Here is a 22,685-nt window from a genome sequence, read left to right as displayed (position 1 = left end):
TGCAAGAAGGTGTGGACAAAAAGGGGCACATATAAACCTGTTAAGCTTAGGGAGGCCTGCATACTGAGCTTTACAAATCCAAAGACCTAAGTAAGCACACAGGGTGGTCTGAAAGTAAAAATTCATAACTAAAATTCATAACTAAATTTATAACTAAAAATTCATAACTAAAATTCACGGTAGGTAGTCACATCCTAGGCCTCTAGCTTCCTTGATTCTCTATTGACAATATTTAGCAAAGTTATAAATTTACACACTCTTTGTTACAGTTCCAAGAACTGTTCCTTGACCAAGGTCAATCTTTAACTTCGAAATTGCCTATTATCTTTGTGCATCTAAGATAACATACCTTTGAAGTGTTGGCATAATCTTAGTTTCCAGACCCCTCAAAGGCATCATTGTGGGCACCAGAGCAGGAGACCACAATGCTATTTTGTTGCTACCTCTATGTGCTGTAAACGTTAACTATCCTGTACCCACCAATGTAAAAGAAGCATGTGTCTCTCTGTTTTACTTTTTATTGTCTCAGAAATTTCCCCAGTTTGCTTTTTCCCACGTCCCTGATCTACCACCAGTGGATGTCACGTAACCCTCCTGATGTCTCCTCCCTTGATTCTAATGTATAAAATAAACTGCAAAACTGCCATTCTCCAGAGCATTTCCTCAATTGTTTGAAATTTTGCTTTCTGGCAATTGTCATTTTGGCTCAGATAAACTCTTATAGGATTTCTTCTTAGGCTGGACATTCTTTCATAGACAGAGGAGATACAGGAGAAGCAGGGAGCCTCTTCCCCTAAGACTGACTCTGGAACTGTCTGAAGAGATGCTGAATTCTATTGTCATTTGTATAGTGCCCTGTAAACAGCTTTTGACTGACTGTCAAAGAGCTGTTTGGTTTGTGGATAGTAGTTCTGAGGTGAGTACACAAACTCCTGTTTGGAAAGCTACTGTATTAAGACCAGCAGATAGAAAGGTTCTAATTGAAGAAGGTAAAAATAGATCAGCTCATTTTGGCTACACTGCATGCTATTCTCCTAGCAGTGATGAAAGAATTGAACAGTGGTAAAAAGCCCGTATGTTTGGGTTACTAACTCATGAGTAGTTGCCAATGGCCTTGGCTATATGATTACACAGGAGTGCAAAGAAACCTGGCCTGCTAAAGGGATGCCCATATGGGGCACAGCCCCATTGGAATTTGGGGAGTGCATTAAAGTAGGACATGTTGGTGCCCGTAAGCACTCCCAGGTTTGGATGATGACTGAAATTGATGAGCATATGTTCCCGTGCGCTCCCTTGAGGGGGTCACCTGAGTCCATGAAGTGAGCAGACACGTGGGCACTGCAGCAATGCAGAGATGGGCTGAATGTAGAAATAATCCTCTTGAGGAAATAATCCTTTGAGGCACAAAATGCCAATAGGAACTGTTCTGTCAGCAAAAGAGACTACAGATGGCTATATGGCAGATTCCCTGTCTGGGAGACCCTGGGCCTACTGGCAAGTCAGACTGATGCTGGTCCCTTGGTGGGCTACAAATAGGTCTTGACTGGAGTGGACACTGACCCTGGTCTGGGCTTTGCTTACCCGATAGTAGATGCAAATGCTCAGAGTATTGTGAAAGAGCCTGAATAGATAATACTGCACCAATTTGGATGACTGAGCATTTCTTCAGCCCAAGGAACACACCTTATAGCCCATAATGTCCAACAAGGAGCGGAGAGATTTCTTCCTCAGTACTTACTTGATAGAAAATCGGAATGGGCAATTAAAACATTGCTTGTCTAAAAAGGGCTGGCTTACAGGCCTTTGTGAGTATGTGCTCACACTCAACATGAACGGACTGTTCCTATGAAGTAGATTTCTCTATTTTTCTAGTGGATCCAGAGAAGCGGTTGGTAGGAAAGGATGCTGGTTTCTTTCTTCCCCACAACATCTAAAACAAAATTCCCCCCCTACTTGATGCATTGGTCACAAGACCACGGCTGTAACTACAAGGATGGAAACAGAAATGTTTCCTAAGCAACAGACCGTCACTGTTTTTAACCTCTATGCCACAGTTCCTAAGGGCCTGATGGGACAGGATGTCCCTTCCACCTATCTGTCAAAACTGGGCTTAATAGTGAATTCAGCTCTATTTCCTGGTGGTAAAGACAGCCCACCAGTTCTGCACTTGTGTCATCTTCCCCTATCTGAACAGGAATGACCTGAGGAGGAGGCACTTGCTGGACTAGGATTGCTGCCCATAATCTAGACCAGCACAGTGGTGAATCTAATGTCCCTTCCAAAGGTGGAAAAGTTTGGGTGTAAGTCGAAAGAAGGAAAAATAGTAACTATGGTAAACGGATGAATAAATGGGTTATATGATGAGAAAACTCCAATATTACATTAACACCTTGAAAAAGGTGTAGAGCAAGGGAATAATATTGTCTCGGCATAATGATGCCAGGTGCCTGAAGGAGTGAAGCCGTGTATTGCTGAGACCACTCTCGCTCTTGGAACCTGACAAGATCGAATGGAAGCAGGCAAACCTGAATGGCCTCACCCTGTGAGACATTTTCGTATGATATGATAATGGACTAGATAGTTAAGTGACTGAGATTCTAGTTACGGGCCACTACCTTTTGACTTTTATGATTGTTTTATTGTAAGGAATTTGTGTTCGAAGACTGAGGGTGGACTGCAATATTGTAACTGATTAAAAAATATGTATTTGGTCATTCAGATGACCAAAATATACTTCTCAAATATATTTGGTCTTTATCCACGAATCTTGGCGCACAGCTCCCGGAATTCTTGGAATTTCCTTGGTGTTGAGAGTTAAAAAAAAAAAAAAAAAAAAAGGTGTCTTTTGTTGTGTTGGAAGGGGCTGGTTGCCAATGGAACAAATCCTGAGGGTTGGTGCTTTCAGTCCCATCCTCCTGACCCTCCGGGAAAGGAAGGAAGGGCTGGAGGTTGAATCAGTTGCCAATGGCCAATGACTTAATCATTCATGACTATGTAAATGAAGCCTCCATAAAACCCCCCTGGGAGGGGATGAGGAGAGCTTCCAGTTCCTGAACTCCTGGAGAGACCTGTGAGTGGTACACCTCAGGTGAGGGCAGGGAAACTCTGACCCTCCTCCTACATGCCTCACCTTGTGCATCTCTTCCATGTGGCCATTGCTGAGTTAAATCCTTTTACAATAAATCAGCGATTTAGTAAGTAACATGTTTCTCCGAGTTCTGTGTGCCGTTCTAGTAAATTAATCTAACTCAAGGAGAAGATTGTGAGAACTTCTGATTTACAGCCAGTTGGTCAGAAATACAGGTAATACTCTGGACTTTTGATTGGCATTCTGTAACTTGGAACTTGTAATCTGTGGCCAGCTGGCCAGAAGTACAGGTAGCCTGGGGTTGCCTCTGAAGTGTGTGTGTGTGTGTGTGTGTATGCGCACGCGCGCGCTACGGTGTCTGAGAACTGTTTATTGTTGTGGGGGGCCCCTCCTCTTCCCACAGTATAATTGGATCCGGTAACCCAATTCACCTTTAAATATTTACCAGTAGCAAATACATTTTTTTAAATGAAAAAAACAATGAAAATCTATTTAAAACGTGTCACAGAAGACCTGCTGTAGATTATAATAAATTGTCTTCTCAAGCTAGAAACATTTACTTTGGGGACCATTGAATATTTATCTAGCATGACAGATCTATGGGTTACTGTTTTTTGATACCTGCAGATGAGCAAGCAAAATGAGCAAGCAAGGAGAAAGGCCTGGGTGTGGGAAAGCCTGCCACCTGCCCTAAGCAGTGAATGACGCTTTTTGCAGTTAGTTAGCCTGGTAGTTAATTATGAAAGAGCCTGATTGCTGAGTGAAGGTATCTGGGTTTTCTTCTCTGAGCCCATGCAAAGAAAAGCTCTCTGGAGGTTTGTTTTTAGCAGGGGAGTTGCATGGGCAGATGTGCTTCAGGGAAATAATCTGAAAACCAGAGAGGCTAGACTGGAGCAGGGGAATGAGTTAAGTGGCTCCAGCAACAGAACATGAACGAAAGCAAGAAAGAATGATGGCAGGGACAGAGAGTTAAGCAAGGAGAAATCCTTGGTAATCAACTAAAAGACAATTTTGCTCACTTTTCTGTATATACTGTGTCTGGCAGTAATTGCTCCATAAGCGTTCTACTACTGAAAGGATTCACATAGATGGGGAAGAAAGAAGAGGAGCCTAAGACATTACTGAAGAGTCTGGTCTGGATGCCCGGATTGAGGGTGGTGCTGGTAGAGAGATAGGACTCTAGAGCTGGAGCAGGAATAGGCAGGAAAGTATCTTCAGATTGAGTCAACCGAGGGGGATCATCGGCATCTGTCTTTTCCCAGTTCTGTCCTTCCTGTGACCTATGCTTCTGCCCTTCTGCCAGCTTCCCCCAATTACATGAGAACATCTTAATGGTTTTAGGTTTCTTTTTTTTTCCCATTAAATATATTGAAAATAAATAAATTTATGGGCACTTTCATGCTCCTTGGAAAAGTCCCCTGAGTCTTTCAACAGCAATTGCTGTAGGATCTTAATAAGACAAAATGCTCAGTAACTGGGGGTAGTGTTCTGTTTCGTTGAATTTTTCTTCAGGTTAGGTAGAAAACCTTTTAAAAATACTCAGGTGAAGTATTTGTAAAAAGAAGTCTACTTTCCTTTGAAGACAGATGATTGACTGTTACCATTAGAAAAAATTATTTAAAACTTGGAAATAAGAAAGGTGAGTCATGTGATTCTTGCAATGAAGACATTGTCGTACAAGGGCATTCTTTAACAAAACTGCCTAAGGGTTAGTTAATTATCTAGGGCAGGGTCTCTCAGCCTTCACACTACTGAGATTTTGGGCAGGATAATTCTTTGTTGTGCGCTGTCCTGTGCACTGTAGAATGTTTAACAGCGTCACTGGCCTCTACTCACTAGATGTTAACCCTCTCTACCTCCCTACCTTGGGTTGCTGCTTTGTGGCCAAAATGTCTCCAGAGAATGCCAAATGTCCCCTGTGAGAGAAAATTGCTCCTGGTTGAGAACCACTATTTAGAAGCATGAGCATTTGTTCAATTTTGCTATTTGCTATTAATTAAGGGCTCGGACTCAGTAAAATTGCTTGTCAACTTGCAGATCTTTTTCTGTAGAGATGCAAATGATTTCTGCCCTGTAGAAGAGATAGCCCTAAAAGTTATGGCTTTGTATCATCTTCTAGGGCATGAACCAGTTTTGTATCTGACCTAAGAACTTAATTCTAACATTCCTTTATAAATGTCTACACATAGCCAGTTTCTCAAGATGCTCCTGATGCAGCTTTATGATCTTATTGCTTCTCTCATTAATTAGTGAGTCAAGCAGGTGTTTGTCACAAGTTCAGTGTATATTTGTGGAGAGTCATGCTTTTAACTTTTGTGAAAATTACACTTTAGCACAATTGATTTTTCCTTCCCCAGGTGTTGCTGTTCTGAACGCTGGGGTCAGAAGGCGCTTAGCTTTCAGATCTGGTTTCCAAGGCTTCTCAAATTTGTCTCTGTGATGCTTTTAAATTCTTCCAGTTTCTCACAGCCCCCTCTTCTTATCCCCACTGTCACTGACCTGGTTGGGCCATCATCCTTTCCACCTGGACCACTGCAGTTTCTCTCCCGCTGACCTCTTCACTTCCAGCCTTTTGTGCCTTCCTGCCATTCCTGGTGAGCTCTGACACCAAGGAAGGATTCTTGGATCACGGCTCCGACGTGTTGCTCCCAAGACAGAGATGTCAGGCAGCAGGGTCACAAAATTTCTGAGCTGAAAATCTGGAGTTTCAGATTCTGGGTATTAGGATTAGAGTTCCTACACAGCGAAGAAACTGAGGCCCAGAGAAGCCAAGTAACTGACTAAAGTCAGACATTGCGGGAGGGGAATATTTTTTAAAGAGGTTGGTAATCTGGTTGAATGTGCCCTGGACTGTCCCTGGAAATTGATTTTGTGCATAAATCTCAGATGTTATCCTGTTCCCTCTTCATTTCCATTGCAAAGCACAGGTAAGAAACACTTTTCCGTTAATAGGCATAAAGAAGAGAGTGTCAATTAATCCACGCTTTTCTGGCCTCAATCAACACCTTCCCAGAACAGTCCTGTTCTTTCCTTTGGCATTTAATGTCTTTGAGCTTTAACTCCAGAAAAGTCTGGCTTCCTTCTTCTGCCACTCAGTTGATCATGTGGCTGGTTTTTCCTTATACTTTCATAATTAATTATGTTTGCTTTTCACTGTATGATTCTGCTTTCTTTCAGCCCTTTGGCCTTCCAGTGGTACTTCCATCTTCTTTCACGACTAACCTCTCTTTTTTTTTGGTTCTTCCACAAAGAACCAACCAATGAGTTTGTCTCTTAACTAAAACAAATGTTCCCCATGTGTATAATTGGATCGGCATAGTGTTAGATGCCATTTATCTTCGCATGGTTGCACAGACCACGGTATGTATCATATCTGCCTGTTTGTGAATGGGAATTTGATTAGAGCCCAAGTAACTTATTTAAGTAGCACCCTGGGTATGTGGCCTCTGCCGCTCAGAATGTGCCCAAGATTAGATGTTTCCTAATAGAGGTATTAAAATCAACATGTGATATCAATTAAGATTTGGCTTGTTTGCTTTCCCTTTTATGAATTAGGTTCCAGTTGTCCCCACAAAATCACTGGCTTTGTGCGGTTTTTCAAAATCGCTGACTGGTGTTTATGTATCCGAAATCAAGTGTAGTTTTGGAACTTAGTGACAAGGTAGCTCTGTTTCCTTTGATCTGTCTCCATCGCCCCTCCATTTATTGATATTTTGCATTTTCCCAAAGTGCCAAGCCAAAAGGTTAAAAGCTTTATTTCAAAGCATAGCTGTTTGATCCGAGCAAAATCATGGACCTCTCCTATTTCATTCCCTATATCAAAATGTATTCCAGGTGGATCCAAAATTTAAATGTAAAAAATACCCCTGAAATTTTATATGAATCTCAGAAGCAAAAAGGAAAAATATAAATAAATTTGACCACATAAAATAATTGCAAACTTCTATATATCAAGTGTTACATATCGGAAAGAACCCCATAAAACCTACTTAAAGTCAGACAACACACAGGGGTGAAATATCTACAAAACCAGAACGAAGGGCAAATAACTGATGAATTCGAAGAGATCTTATGAATTCATAAGAAAAACTAACAGTATCATATAAAAATGGGTAGAAAAAAATCAACAGAAATAAAAAACTGCGAATGGCCAAAAACATATGAAAAGAGGCTCGAGCTTACTAATAATTAAAGAAATGAAGATGAAAACCAAAGTGGGGTATTATTTTCCATCCATTGTTTGTGGAAAAGACAAAAACAAAAGATATTTCCGGGTGACGACAAGGAGAGGGTGGAGAACAGGTGCTTTTATAGTAAGTCAGTCAGTAAACCTTGTGGGTAGTGCCAATTTAAAAAGTTTTAAAGCTTCATAATCTTTGACCCAGAAATTGTACTTCCAATAATTTATTCTATAAGAATAGTTGCACGAATACACAAAACTATACAATTTTTTAATGTGGCATTTTTTATAATTAGAAATGTATTGGAGATAACTTCCCTTACACTGATAAAAATGTGCTAACATCAAACAACTTTCAATGTATATTGTAAAGAAAAAAAGCACATTTTAAAAGGACAGGTAAAATATCCAATATTTATGGGCTGCAGTTGATAGGCATTCTATAAGAAATTTCCAACAAGATACCATGAGTCAACCACTAGTTTGCTGGGTTAATATATCAGAATTCAGCTACTCTCCTTCTCTTCAAGACTGGGCAGGGTTCACGCATTTATCTACCCGCTCACCCACTCATTCCACAAACATGATGCATCCCATGCAGTGGTGTAAGTTTAAGCAAACTGACTCAATCTGGGTGGCCTCAGCGTGAACCCCTGAGGTGGAACTCTTATCAAGGGAAGGTTGCTTTCTTCCCTTAACACTGGATCTACTCTATCTCCCATTATGGATGGTGAAAGTTAGGCCCAGTGAAGAGAAAGGCTGTGTCTTAGGTGGCTTTCCAGTCAAGAAGATCTACAATTGTACCAGGAGAGGCAGCCTGCCTAAGAATATACTCCAAGAGTGGGCAGCTGGAGTTGAGTGGATAAGGGGGTGCAAGTGGGGCCAGACTGCCAGGGTACAAACTCTCACCCTGCCACCTTTTAGTTATGTAATCTTGAGTAAGTCACTCAGCGTCTCTGTGCCTTACAGGATTTATTGTGAAGATTCAATGTAAAGAGTTTAGAATAGTGCCCGGCACACAGTCAGTCTCAGTATATGTTGATTATTATTATTTGTGAGACACTAGGGATTAAAAAGTAGACAAGAAAGCATAGTCTTTGCCTCATCTGTTCGCCCACTAGGTATTAGCCTAAATGCCACTGCCTCTAGGATATCTTCCAGGAATCCTATCTTCCCACGGGTCCACTTGCTGCAAATACCTTGGAACTTCATGCATATTATTAATGGCTTGTTTGTTGCTCTTGCCAACTGAACTATGAGCTCCTACATGGCCACATTTGCATGACACTTTACCATGCATATCTGTTAGTATGCTCAAGTTATGGATGCAGTAATGGAGGCAGGGAGAGGATCCAGGAGCTTCCCAAGGATAAAGGGAGCTAGAATTTTTGCTTGGGTTCTTGAATTCCACAACCATTCCACCATGGGCCCCAGTCTACTATCCGAAGCAGGTACATATGCAGGACAGATGTGGGCTGCAGCTGTAGAACTCCCCTGGCTGGGACCATGGCAGGAAACAGTGCTGAAAGACACGGCTCCCCTCTGATGAGCTGGAACTACAGTATTTGAGAGCTGAAAGGTACGGAAGGCCAAGTTCTGTCTGTCTGGCCTTCCATCTGCTCAGGTCTCCACTCTCTCCTTTGCTGACAGATAGGTGTGGATGAGACTGGTTTCTACAGTCTGTTCACCCTCCTCACCTTTTCTTCTGTTCCCCACCTAGGAAGGTAGAGACTCTCTCTGCCTAGTCGTGTGCCTGAAAGATGGCAATGACTTTAACTACACACAAAACTTTCTAGGGGTCCAGAGTGTATATACAATTGATAGGACTTAATGGACTAGGACAGAATAGAGAAGGCCCTAAGAAATTCTTTCCTCATTGGCGACCAAAAAGGACGGCACGAAAAGCCTTTCATTTTCTTGTTTTTGTTTTGTTTTTTGAGATCAAGAAAGTAAATTAATGTATAGTGTGTTGTTTTGTGATTTAATGCATTTTTATGTTTTCACATGTTAGTTGGCATGGTGGTCATTTTCCTTTAAAAAGTACTAAGAGTAAGTGAAGTGGCATTCTCTGTTAGGTGATGACACTTTAATTATCTTGTTTAAGTTGCTCTCATTATAAGAATATTCAATTTTACATTCATAAAGTTATTTCTACTAGTATCCAGTTAGACATAAAAGCATACACACACAGTATACTTTCCCCAATAAAGACTAGATCTGTTCACACAGGCCTGCAAAGAGGTAAAATAAAGAAAAAGCATGTTGACTTGAAATCAAAAAGAACACTCTTTTTTTTTTTTCTGAGATGATTCAAAAATATCTTTTCTTTTTTAGAAAATTAGAAAATATATAATGCATTTTTGATAGAAAACTGAAGAGACACAAAGGAGAAACTGAGAACCAGCAGTAATCACATAACCCTGAATACTGTGGTTAATGTTTTAGTACATTCCTTTCCAGACTTTTTCCTGAAATGTGTTTTTACATAAGAAGCAAAAAAATGATGGTGGTGGCATGGGAATAGGAGTGGTGGTGGTGAATTAGTGCTCCTGTTCTGTATTCTGCAGGCTTCACACTAGCTTTTCTATACTCCTGTGACTCATGTGCCCTTTTCATACCTATGCTTCTTAATGTCCCTGAACTAGGAAATAGCTTCCGTGTGAGTTAAAAATTTGTTAAAGACGGCTCATGTCAGAGACCTGAAAAAGTAGTAGCTGAATAAAGTAGACATTTATTTCTCTCTCTTGTATAAATGAAGCCCGGTGATAGGCCATCCAGAACTGGCGAAGTATCTCCATGATATTGCTGCCTTTCAGCTCATGGCTTCCTTCTCAGTGTTGCCTCAAGGTCCTAGATAGCTGCTGGAGCACCATCTATTATATCTGCACTCATGATAAGGAAGGGTAAAAGGGCTTAGCCTCTCCCTTTTAAGGAGCTTTCCCAGAAGTCTCATTTTACACTTTCAGTTATATTTTTGTTAATGGTCTCCACATAGTTAAATCTGTCTGTTTTTTGTTTATAATGTTCTGGTCTTTGTATAATATTAAAAGTGGGTAAAGGGGATCAAATATATGGTAGCTGAAGGAAACTAGACTTTGGGTGGTAAACACAATAGAATATACAGATGTCAAGTTATAATGTACCTGAAAATTATATAATTGTATTAACCAATGTTAATAAACTAAATTAAAAAAAAAAAAAGACCTTCCCAATCTAGGTATCATAAAAATATTCTATATATTTTCAGGAAATTCTAGAACTGTCTTCTCTTTTTAGATTTATATGTGAAATTTATTTATGTTTATAGTGTGGGCTAAGAAACGAATTTTCTTTTTCCAAATGGCAGCCCTAAGGGGACATTTTCTTTAACCCACATCTCTGTTCCTCTTATAGCCACCTGCCAAGACCTTTCCTTCATTTGTTTGCCTTGTATTTCTAACCATTGTCTTTTTAGTTTTAACTTCTGGGCTTCCATTATATTCAATGCATATCTCCTTTCATGGCATTATTATGATCTGTTTTCAAATATTTCTCCCACACAAGACTGAGCACCCTGGGAGTAAGTCTTAATCAACTTTGTCACTAACATTTAAAACTCAGCAGCTTCTTCAATCAACAATTATCAAATGGAATAAACGAATGGAATGCTGCCATGTTACATACCATTCGTTACTGATGCCATTTAGAAGGTTACTTCCTTATGACACAATAGGAGACACCTTAATCTCAAAAGTGCCTCCAAAGTTCATTTTTGGAGGTAACAAGAGAAAGTTTTCTTCACTAATCCCTTTAGTAACATTTGGATTTCAGTGAGCTTCAACTCTGTGGCATGATATTTTTGTGTACAGCTTACTTCAGGGAGCCTCTATCCATTTATTCCAGTAAATATTAGTAAGCCATAGTTCCAAGACTCCAGCACTTAAAGGGCCCTCCCTGGGACTCTGAGGAAGCTGTTTGTTCAGGAAATATTTGTGGTGAATCCATCATCTGCAAGTTCTCATGCTAGTTGCTGTGGGGAGGCAAAGCTGAGTCAGACATGGTCCTTGCCCTCAAAAGCTCATGATATCACAGTGAGGCCCCGTGCATTTTCAGGAGTTTGTGAGCTGCGAAGGGGGTGGTGTACTTTACTGCCTTCTTGATCTGTGGAGCAAATTGGATTATTTCATCTGAGAAGATCGCTGTCTTTCCTACTTTCAGAACTCTTTGCATTCAGTGCATAAGTACTTATTGAGTTTTGTGGGGTTTCTTTTTTCTTTCTTGAACCTCTTTTCTCTTTGATTCCAGGTCACTAGGAGTGTGTCAGGGGAGGGAGAGCATTAGGTGCAGAGAGGGAGCGGAGCTTAAAGGAGGGACTGGAGAGCACCCCTGTCAGCCAGGAAACCGCGGCTGAGTGTGAGCTTCATTTTACAACCCTGATTGGAAACAAAGTTGATCTCATATTGGGTCCTTTAACCACTTCTCTGTGGCCAGAGATCATAGCCCCATCTTCACCAAGATCTCACTGACATAGAACACTAAATAAGGTTAGGGCTTAAAGAACCCCTCATTCCGTCTTCCTCAGTACCTTCGGTTTCTTTTAAACCCCAGCTACAGCCCAATCCAGTATAATACCTTAACTTGTTCTGTGCCTGTTTATCTATTTTCACTTCTTGCCTCTCTGAGTCATGGTCTCTTCTCTGATCAGTGGGGCTGTCTTTGTTATCTATGACCTTTCTCTTCTGGGAATTCTGCCAATATTTATGCCCCTAGGTGCTGAGATAAAGAACATGACTTCCAGGAGATTCTAGACTACCGAGAGGGTAGAACTGACACCAGAGGTAAACACCACCATAACAAATTAAGTAAAAGGGTGCATTTGCCAATTTATAAATTCAGTTTAAAATGGTTGGATCCCTGTGGCCTGGTCCCTCCTCTGACCCTATTGTCGGGACTGTAGGGTCCCCCGAACCTCTATTGAAGTTAACACTAACCAGATCCACCCCGATGAGCCTGGCTTAGTTTCTCCATTTCCCACTGTTGGAACTCTTACACACTCCAACAAACATACAAGGATTTATAATTCAGGACTTAGGGGATGCAGGCAAAGCTATTGGCCTATTAGGCAAACTAAACTGATTAGGTGAAAAGGATTGAGGGATCTGAGCAGAAAGAGTCCGCTATTCCCAAAACAGCACCATAGTAATTGTGGGAAAACTCAGGACCGTCTTGGACTTCCTTATACCTATTACTTGGTTTAATGTTGCTTTTATTTTGGATACTGAGGGAGGGAGTGCCCTCATCATTTTCAGTGCTTGGGACTTCTAAATATCTTCATACTGTAATTCTAGGCTCTACTTGCTTTCAGGCTCAACTGGCTCTGCTATTGGGCCTCAGCAAAAATAAAAAGAACCCTAATGAAGGACCTTGTACCCTGGGTCTGCCCTGCCTTGAAACTTGCCTGGCTTTTCCAGCACTCTGGGACTGGGCCCTTCCTCTCTCTTGCTAGCACCCCATCTTCTCTTCAAGGCCAGCCTGGAGTTAAGGCATGAAACTTCCTGACCGTCTTTCCAAATGCCTGCCTGATCTCTGTAAGTCGCTTGACCCTGATCTTCCTGTGCCCCTCTCCAGTCATTCTACTTCTTCTCCTGCACTTCCCTGGGGTCAGCTGCAGTTGGTCCCTGGTCTCTGTGGTGGTAACATGGAACTCTTACAACTGAGTCCCTCTCCAGAGCACAGAGAAGGGGACAATTCCAGGTCTTTTCTTTGATCTTCCCGCCAGGCACATCACTAGCATCAATATTTTAGCTTGGTTCAGAGTTTAAGAATATTATTTGTACCCTCCTTGAGCTATTCTGTGAATAAAATAGGACTTTGCGGGCTGACACTGGAGCCTACTTAATTAACTATAACCATCAAAGGGCCGCATATGCCAGCCTCTCATATGTGCTATCTTATTTAAACTTCACAGTAGTCCTATAAAATAGGTGTTAGTGTTAGCTCAAATAATAAGCAAGTCACTGATCATAGAGAGATTACAGAATTTGCCCGAGGTCACACAGCTAGAAAGTAGCAGAGCCAGGGTTCAGATCTAGCTCAGTCCTGCCAAAGCCCTGGTGTGCCCATAACTACAAGTCACTTAGTGTTGCTAATACGTAGATTATCTCAGCAAAATACACAATTGTTAACATTAGCGTATTTAGCAATTAAGAGTGCACACCTCTTTTGGTTACCTTATAAATAAAATATCCAAAATGTTTTCTCTTTATTGGGAGACGCTTATGTGGTTTTTATGGGAAAGAAGGTGGTACCTTGAAGGGAACATCAAAGAAAAGTCAGATATAAAGAAATGGGAGAGATTTTTCTAGATTCAGATACTAGAGCAAGTGTTTATCCTTTAATCATTTTTGCCTCAGAGATTTTACAGCTCAATAGCAAAGAGTCACTCAGAATCTGAGTGACCAAAGCTGGCAGAAGACAGACCCAGTGTAGTGGGGCCAATAAAAGCGGGTGTGCAGATGACTCTTTATGGCTCCCTGCCATTGGCCTGTCTTCATTTACAGTCAGAAACAGGCAGAGGAGGTCCAAAAATGGACCTAAATTCCCCCTGCTGTATTGGGGGTTGCGTAAAAAATTCTTGTAGGAAGAAAGCAACACCAACTAATCTCTGTTATTATGCTATTGTCGTCAGACGAAGTTTACACCTCTGGACTAAGCTTTGGGGAGGTCGAAGGAGACTCTGCAAATTGTAACTGTGCTTTGCTAGCTGCCACCCACTAGGCTCTGCCAACAGGGGGCGCTGGAGGGAGACGGCGAGGCTGGAGGCGGGGCTTCCTGTTACCTATCTACTTCCTGCTTCTGTGAGCATCACCATGTCAACGTGCGTTTACTCCGCTGTGGTGTATCTTGTACTTAGCGGCGCTGAACCTAGTGTATAGTAAGAGCGGATGGAGACACCAGTCACCTCATAACAGTTCTGAATCTCGGCTTAGGGCACCTTCCTCTGAGCTAAGAGACCCCAGCAACAACTGAGTAGTGTCCCTATCTCAGAGGTCTGAGTTTTAGCTTGTTGACACCTTCCTAAATTCAAATTTTAATTATTCCCAATTTTTTCCCCTTCATCCTTCCAGCTTAGGGGTTGTAGCTTCTTCCAGCAATTTCTATTTCCCTAATAATTTAGTGTCTACCCCTCCCCAACACACACCTTTTCATTTATTAACAGCTTTATATCTAGTTAAGTTTTTTATATTAAATTTGCTATTTTGGATATTTGGCTAGGAATACTGCATTTTTGGAAATGTGGTTTGGGGGTGAGGAGAAGAGGCAAACACCAGCAAACAACACCAGCAGCTTTGAAGAAGGCATTTTCCACGTTGTATTGCCAAAACCGCCCCATGGGGCTTTCACTTAAGTCCAGCTGCCCATAGTGCTATCCATTCTTCAGACTGCCAAGAACCCCAGACAGACCTTAGTGAGCGAGATCTACAATCGGGAATCCTGTGGATATTTCTACAACATACAGATTATTAACAGTCATGGAAAGACAGGCAAACGTGTTTTTTTGAGCAGGTACCATTTGAAGAACAAACTCCGGTTTTCATTGACTTTTTTAAGTGAAAAAACAAAAGGAAAAATCTTTGAGAGATATTTTTATTGCTTCACTCTTAACGTTCAGGGAATATAAGAGTGACACTTGGACTTCAGGCCAGAAGAGGGCAGGTGCATACTTGTGTGTTGCTATGGTTCTTTGTTAAGGGGGAAAAATAATTTTCACGTTCTTGTATGAACATTGACAAGTTTTTATGAATGGTTTAATGGCAGGAGAGCCTGGACATAACAAACTGGGCTGTCCTGGTTGAAATTCCTGCTTGCCTTCTCAGATATTGACAGCATTTTTTTCCCTGTCTTGCTCACTTCCCTGAATGACTCGTTCTTGAGAATATGCTCCTCCTGAATGATATATCTGAGTTTGTTCTCATCTGAGAGCTGTAAACTGAAAGGAGAGTGATAAAACCACTTGCTGCTCTTTACTTTGCAGATATTAAGGAGGAGGTTGAGATAGTTTCTTGCATGTCCTGTGAATGTCAAAATATATTTTGGAGGAGCTAAAAGAAGACCAGGGAATATGGTATTCACATTTGCTTTCATGGAACCCAACCAGTCTTTCCTTGGAAATAGAAATAAACTCTGGCAAGAGATCTTCCCTAAATAGGAAAGAAGCCATTAAAGGTGAGAATTTTCTTAGTTTTTCTTTTTTCTTCCTCTTAGATTTAACCGTAAAAGTTATTACTAAAGAGGATATAATCTTATGCTTAGGAAGAGGATACAAAACAGAAAAACATTCATTGTTGGATGTGTCATTTTCTCTTTCTCTTTTTCACCTTTTAGGAATTTTTTTTCTGTAGTATCTTTTTTTCTTTCTTTCTTTTTTAAACGGTATGCATTACCTTGTATTGTATTTAAACAGTAGCTGTGGTTTGGAGGAACAAAGTATTAGGCATATAGACAAAAAAAACCAAAAAACAAAAAACCAAAAACAAAACTAGGGGGTGGGGACTTGGGAAGAGTCACAGATTTGCTTCTTATAACATATATCTAATATTCAGGAAGTTATTTAGCTCTGTTTTCCTTTCTATAAAAGAGGAAATATTACTAATACTACATTTCAGGTATGTTGTGAAGATTAAATGAGACAATGTAAAGAAATATTTCTGGCCCATAGAAAGCACTCATTAAATATTATATGTGGATAACTCTGCGTTGTCTGTGTAAATATATTTTAAATTTGGATAGACTAAGAGCTATCTATATGTATAATTACACTCCAATATTTCATATGTTTTTTAGAACGTTTTTTAAAAAGGTGGCTAGATGCCACCTCTAATCAATGAATTACATGTGGTGAAAGCAACCTAACATATAAATTGCCAAATAAGAGCAAGAAATGTACCTTTTCTTTAAATGGGACTTTCGAATTTCTAGAACCGACGCTGAGAGTCTGAATTTCATGGATTTTCTCCCCAGGACAATCAGAAATTCTACTCCCAGTAAGAGTTATGTTAGAAACCGGGTGGTAGGGGGTGGGGACAGTAATGGAGAATGAAGGGCGGGGACTTCCTCATACTAATTACACCTTTGTATCAGCAGGTGCTCAGTTCTGCTTCTCTTTCTCCTGGGGTGACATGGAGCCAGGTCTTGATTACAGCACAATCAGCTAATTTATAGGGTCAGGTTATAGACCTCCATCAGCCAGCCAGGTGTAAAAGGTTCCTAGGCAGGTCTTGACTGAGGATAAATGTCTAGAGAAGAAATACATTTTTTGCCATCGCTTTGGAGTTGAACTTGACGTTCTTGGGACACATTCAGGATTAATTTGTAACTGAAGGATTTTTTTCTGTTCAAGGATTTCCTCCTCCTCCTCTGTGCTCAAACTCTACTGATCTCTCATTCCATGAAGATGATTCGGTGGAAGAAGAAACTCTGTCAGCAGTATTACCTGTGGACCCTGGGCTTCTATTTGCTGCTGGCCACTGTTGCTCTGAGACTTTCTCTCAGATCGAAGTGTGACTTTGATTTCCTGGATCTGGAGTCCAGGCGCGTTCAAAGCAAGCACTGTAGGGACATCTTGTATAAGTCCCTGAAGTTGCCAGCAAAGAGATCCATCAACTGTTCTGGAATCATCCAAGGGGACCAAGAAGCAGTGACCAAGGCTCTCCTGGACAAGCTGGAGGTCAAGAAGAAGCGGGAGCCTTACACAGACAGCGATTACCTCAACATGACCAGAGACTGTGTGCACTTTAAGGCCAAAAGGAAGTTCATACAGTACACACTCAGCAAAGAAGAGTTAGACTTCCCTATTGCATACTCTATGGTGGTCCATGAGAAAATTGAAAACTTTGAAAGGCTGCTGAGGGCCTTGTATGCCCCTCAGAACATATATTGTGTCCACGTGGATGAGAAGTCTCCGGAAACTTTCAAAGAGGCAGTCAAGGCAATTATTTCATGCTTCCAAAATGTCTTCATGGCCAGTAAGTTGGTTCGGGTGGTTTATGCCTCCTGGTCCAGGGTGCAGGCTGATCTTAACTGTATGGAAGACTTGCTCCAGAGCTCAGTGCCATGGAAATACTTCCTGAATACCTGCGGAACAGACTTTCCTATTAAGACCAATGCTGAGATGGTCCAGGCCCTCAAGATGTTGAAGGGGAAGAACAATATGGAGTCAGAGATACCTACTGAGTTTAAAAAATCTCGCTGGAAATATCGCTATGTGGTGACAGACACCATACACATGACCAGCAAGATGAAGGACCCTCCTCCTGATAATTTACCTATGTTCACTGGGAATGCCTATATTGTGGCTTCTCGAGCCTTTGTCCAACACGTCATAGAGAACCCCAAATCCCAACAACTGATCGAATGGGCAAAAGACACTTATAGCCCCGATGAACACCTCTGGGCCACTCTTCAGCGTGCACCCTGGATGCCTGGCTCTGTTCCCTACCACCCCAAATATCACTTCTCAGACATGGCCTCCATTGCCAGGCTGGTCAAGTGGCAGAACCATGAAGGAGACGTCAGTATGGGGGCACCTTATGCACCTTGCTCTGGAATCCACCAGCGGGCTATCTGTGTTTATGGAGCTGGGGACTTGCATTGGATTCTTCAGAACCATCATCTGTTGGCCAACAAGTTTGACCCTAAGGTGGATGATAATGTTCTTCAGTGCCTAGAAGAATACTTACGTTATAAGGCCATCTATGGGATTGAACTCTTAGATACATTATGAGAGAATTGCTACCTGCGGGGCAGGAACACGTGCAAACATGTCCAGAACGTGCTGGGACAGCATAGGGTGGGAGACCAGGGCTCAATTCCGTGGCACCCTCCGGGGAAAGGGGCTGCTGCTCGAGTGGGGGTAAGTAGATCTGCTGCCTCGCAAATTACTGCCCTGGACAAACACTGACTCTTTTCTCACCCCACTCCCAACAGCCCCTTTGCTGACTTTCTCACAGAAAATGAGAATGAAAACTAGTTATTTAGAGTCAGGGAGGGAAGTATGTATGGCAGGGGGCTCTGGATTTTATTAGTTAAATGCTCGGTTTCCAGCTTTCCCATTTGGAGGAGATGCTGTTCCTAATAATTCTAGGCTTGGTAGTATGGTGGGGGTAGGGAGTTAGATGGAAAGAGGACCTTCTCGTTTGTAATTTTAAAATAAATAATTCTTGATTCAAAGCCCTACCTCTACTTTTTGTCTGGTAAACCAGAAATAAAAGTGTGAGCCTTTTTCTCATAACTATTGGTGACATTTAAAAATCCCTGGTGGATGGCAAGACACTCTCCATTATTCTTGAATGATCATGGCATGCTATATAAAGAGCTAATTTAAAAGAATATAGAGGAACAGAGCTGATGCTTTTATTTTTGAAAACCTTCCTCATTTTGTTTACATTGCCAGATTCATAACTTTTCTGTATGGGAAAAGGCAGGGCAATTTAACCAATTTGACCACCCTATCCTTAAGAGAAAATTACTGCCCTAATTTTGCAGCTTCGCAGCCAAAGCTTAACATTTCATAACAAAGATAATAGCTCTTTTAGGTAACCACATAATTAATTGTCCAAACTGGAACATACTCAGGGTGTCTCAGGGTGTGTGTGTGTGTGTGTGTGTGTGTGTGCGCGCGTGCGTGCATGCATGTGTGTATGTGTGTGTTGGGGGGCGGCAAGCAAAAATTAAACTAGGACTGCTTAGCTAAACCAGGAAGTCTGGTTATTCCACATTTAGGTCTCTTGAGACAAAACTTTTAAGTATGTGAATGGAAGGGTCACTATTTGTGGTTCTTTGACTTATAGTTTCTTTGTGGGGAAGATACAAAGAAATTATGTGTGTATTTACCTCCCCTTCCTCTGAATGTTACCCAGTGAGACTTGAAGCTCCAGAGATAATTGTGAAACAATTGGAAGGCAGTTGCTATTAGTAACACTCTTCTGTGATAGGCAAAGGATACTATATAAAAAGATAGGCATATCTTGTATCTAGTATAATTTATCTTCTGCACATAATCATGCTTTGGAAAAGTGATTTATATACAAATTCATGTAATTTGAATGCTGTTCCCATTAATGTCATAATGTGTTTCTTCACTTCTGATTATGATTCAATTACGTTTTCTTTTACAATCAGCTTTTCCTGCAACCCATGTACTCTGACATAGTTATCATTGTGTCTGACACAGTGAACTTTCCACTTACAAGTTAGTGTTGCTTTTTGTACAATATTCCTTTGGTAATGGGTGTTGCCACCACCAACTTCCCTGTGTCATAATATGGAGTCCTGTTCACCTAGTTCTCAGCCCCACCACGAAGATGACCGATGAACAGTCACATGCTCTGCAGATGAGCCGCTGGAAGGACTGTTCCCAGCAACATGGACCTCTCCATCTACTGGCCTTTGTGATTGTCCTTGGACTTCCTCTGAGGGGGCTGGATGGGTGGGTGGGGGGAACACGGCTGCTGTGGGAAGTGGGCAGAAAAGCTTTCTTGGATGCACGTGCTCTGAGAAAAGAACTCCGGTCTTTGGCCTCATACTGAACTTCTTCTGTAGTTATAATGTGAAATAAGTTACATTTTTTTATATGTAAATAAACTAAAAAAATTAAAATGTGAACTTGTCATTTTGGGGGAACAAGTAGCTTGAATTTCCCAAGCATTTGAAATCGTCTCTAGAAATACATTGTAGTGAATAGAAGGTGCTCTTTATTTAATAACATAAGGTCTTCATATCAGAAGGGTCAAATTTCTCCCTCATTTGTGTAGTGTATTTTAGAAATCATACAATTTAATCACAACATCTGTTGATTTTTCCTTCTCTCTGAGTCATATCCATTTCTTTAACCTTTTTCTGGAGAGGAGAAATCTCATAAAAGATTGAGCAACTATGTTTGTATTACCTCTCAATGTTTGAATTACCTTTTTTGATTTGTGGACTATTGGTAAACATTGCTTTAATAATGTTATATTTTGTACACTTTGCCTCTAATCTATGATCTTTGAGTGAAATTTCTTTAAGAAAAGAAGAAAAGGCAGTTGATAATTTTGTTTGGGGAGATTATGTATTTGGATTAAAAATGAAAAAAAAAAAACACTAAATACATTGCCTGCCCTAAGTACCTTAATTGAAGATTTGTTCTTCCATTTAGTCAATCATTTATCACAAAGATGGTGAAAATTTGGCTCTTGTCTCTATGCAGCTACGAGCACATGACAAGCCCTGAAACAATTCATTCATTCATTCCACAATTATTAACTAAGCTCTTACTATTTACCAGGTATTGACCTTGACACTGGGGATATACAGCAATCACCAAAACAGAAATCCCCACGCTCATGTTGTTTGCATAGAAGGAGGAAAATGACTATAAACAAATAAGTAACATATGTGTATATTAGAAGAAAACAAGCGCTGGAGAGAAATTGAAGGGATAGGGACTGTACAAGAGCGGGGTGGGAAGGGAGGATGCTTAATATTTTAGGTAGTGTGGTCAGGGAGACCATTAATGAAAAGGTGACATTTGAGTAAAGATCTGAAGGGGATGAAGGAATGATCCATGAGGATCAGTGTGGGGAAGAGCATTCTAGGCCAAGACTTGCAAGGCCCTGCAGCAGGAACACACCTGTCATGTTTGAGGAACAGCAAGGAAGCAAGTGTAAAGGGAGCAGGGTAAAGGAGGAGAGGAAGAATTAGGAGTACAAGGGAGAGGGTTAACATGAAGGCCCTTGTAATGTGTTACATGGGCTTGTCTTCTCTGAGTGACATAGGCCGGTGGAAGTATCTGAGCAGGGGACTGATATGGTCTGATTAACATTTTCATGCTGTGTTGAGAACAGACTGAGAGGTGAGGGTGAAGCAGGGAGGGCCAGTTAGGAGGCTATGGCAGGCATCTTGGCACTAGCAATAATGGCTTGGACCACACGGCAGCAGTGGTAAAAAATGGTGAAAGCGGTCAGATTCTAGAAAAGTTTTGAAGGTTCAGTTTGAGGATTTGCTGACAGATTAAGCTTATTTGTGAGAGAAATGGAGAAGCCAAGAATCACTCCAAGGTTTTTGTCCTGATGATCAGTCAGAAGGATAGTTACCTTTAACCAAGACAGGAAATCCATGAAAGAATGAGGTTTTAAGGGGAAGATCAAGGGTTTGATTCCAAACATAAAAATGGAGATGCCTGTTAGACATCTGAGTAGAGATGTTGAGGAGACAAATGTGACAGGAATCGGAGTTCAGGAGAGAACTGGAGACATATCTGGTGTTCATCACCTTATAAATTGTGTAAAGCCATGAAACTGGAGAATTCCAAAGGAGTGAACATAGAAAAGAGGGCCCCCAAAAGAGTTCTGGGGCTCTCCAAAATGCAGAGGCCACAGAAATAAAGGGGAACCAACAAAAGAAAGTTGGAAAGGAGCCACTAGTGTGGTAGAAGGAAACTGAGTGTGTAGTGTTCTGGAAGCCTAGAGGAGGAAGTGCTTCAGGAAAGAACTTGGTGGCTGTGCCTAAAGCTGCTGAAAATCACTTAAGATGAATATAACTGCAGAACCAGCTCAAAATGGTCCTGTCTTTCTAACAAGATCCTGAGTTGTCTTTCAGAAACAACAGGAGAAGGTATAAGACCAAAGCTGCAAGTCATCTGCAGAAGCATGTGCAGAGAGAGGAGAAAACTAATCTCCAGCTACACTCAGAACCAAAGTCTCACACACCACCCTGCCATGGAATTAAAGGACCTTGAGCAGAGGCACCCTAGGAACATCTGGGGCTTCAGCCCCTTATCTTATGATGAATGGCCACGTTCCAAAGCTCTTCAATCGAAACCTGCATAGCCAGCACTTCCACATACGTGCCTGTTTCCCCAACCTTCAATCTTTGCCTTTAAAAACCCTTAATTGTTTCCCATTCTCCTTGCTTGGTGCCTTGCAAATAAAATGGCTCTACTCGCTCCACTGCAAATCTCAATGCTCAGAGTTTGGCTTTGCTGCGCATTGAGCGGGTGAACCCTCTCAGTCTGGTAACACGAGGATGAAGTGACTCTTGGATTTAACAATGTGGAAGTGACCTCGATAACATCAGTTTTGTGGAGTGTGGAGATAACTTGATTGGAGGTGGTTCAAAGAATGTTAGACTAAATCTAAGGAAATGTTAGAAGCAAGTATAGATGTCTTTTGAGTTTTGCTTTAAGCCAGGAGGAGAAAAAAAGTATATAGTAAATGAACGTTAAGAGAAGGTTGACTTAAAAATGAGAAAAGTGATAGCATGTTTGTGGGTTGTTGGAAAAGATCTAGTCAAGAGGAAAAGATATGGGAATGAGATGAGACTTGCCAGAGTGATATCCTTCTAAAGAAAGAGAGTAATTATGTAGTACACAGGAGGAAAGGTGTATCTTTGACGGAAGCA

General features: G+C 41.2%; 1 protein-coding gene across 3 annotated transcripts; it reads left to right on the top strand.

Annotated features, from left to right (window-relative positions):
* Positions 1-3,032: 3,032 nt before the first annotated feature.
* On the top strand, positions 3,033-19,686 carry GCNT3 (glucosaminyl (N-acetyl) transferase 3, mucin type). 3 transcript variants are annotated; one of them, XM_023532549.1, is made up of 3 exons: positions 3,033-3,088; positions 15,283-15,473; positions 16,392-19,686. In XM_023532549.1, exon 3 carries the CDS (start codon positions 16,696-16,698, stop codon positions 18,028-18,030), a length of 1,335 nt encoding a protein of 444 aa, XP_023388317.1. In that variant the 5' UTR covers positions 3,033-3,088; positions 15,283-15,473; positions 16,392-16,695; the 3' UTR covers positions 18,031-19,686. The 3 variants fall into 3 exon arrangements, with proteins under 3 accessions (XP_023388317.1, XP_023388318.1, XP_011361703.1); XM_023532550.1 differs by lacking the exon at positions 15,283-15,473 and having other exon boundaries at positions 3,058-3,088; positions 16,648-19,686; XM_011363401.2 differs by lacking the exon at positions 3,033-3,088 and having other exon boundaries at positions 15,230-15,473; positions 16,648-19,686.
* The last annotated feature ends 2,999 nt before the right edge of the window (positions 19,687-22,685 follow it).

Source organism: Pteropus vampyrus, unplaced genomic scaffold (genome assembly GCF_000151845.1).
Source record: "Pteropus vampyrus isolate Shadow unplaced genomic scaffold, Pvam_2.0 Scaffold85, whole genome shotgun sequence".
NCBI classification, from domain to species: domain Eukaryota; kingdom Metazoa; phylum Chordata; class Mammalia; order Chiroptera; family Pteropodidae; genus Pteropus; species Pteropus vampyrus.
This window is presented reverse-complemented; position numbering and strand designations above follow the sequence as displayed.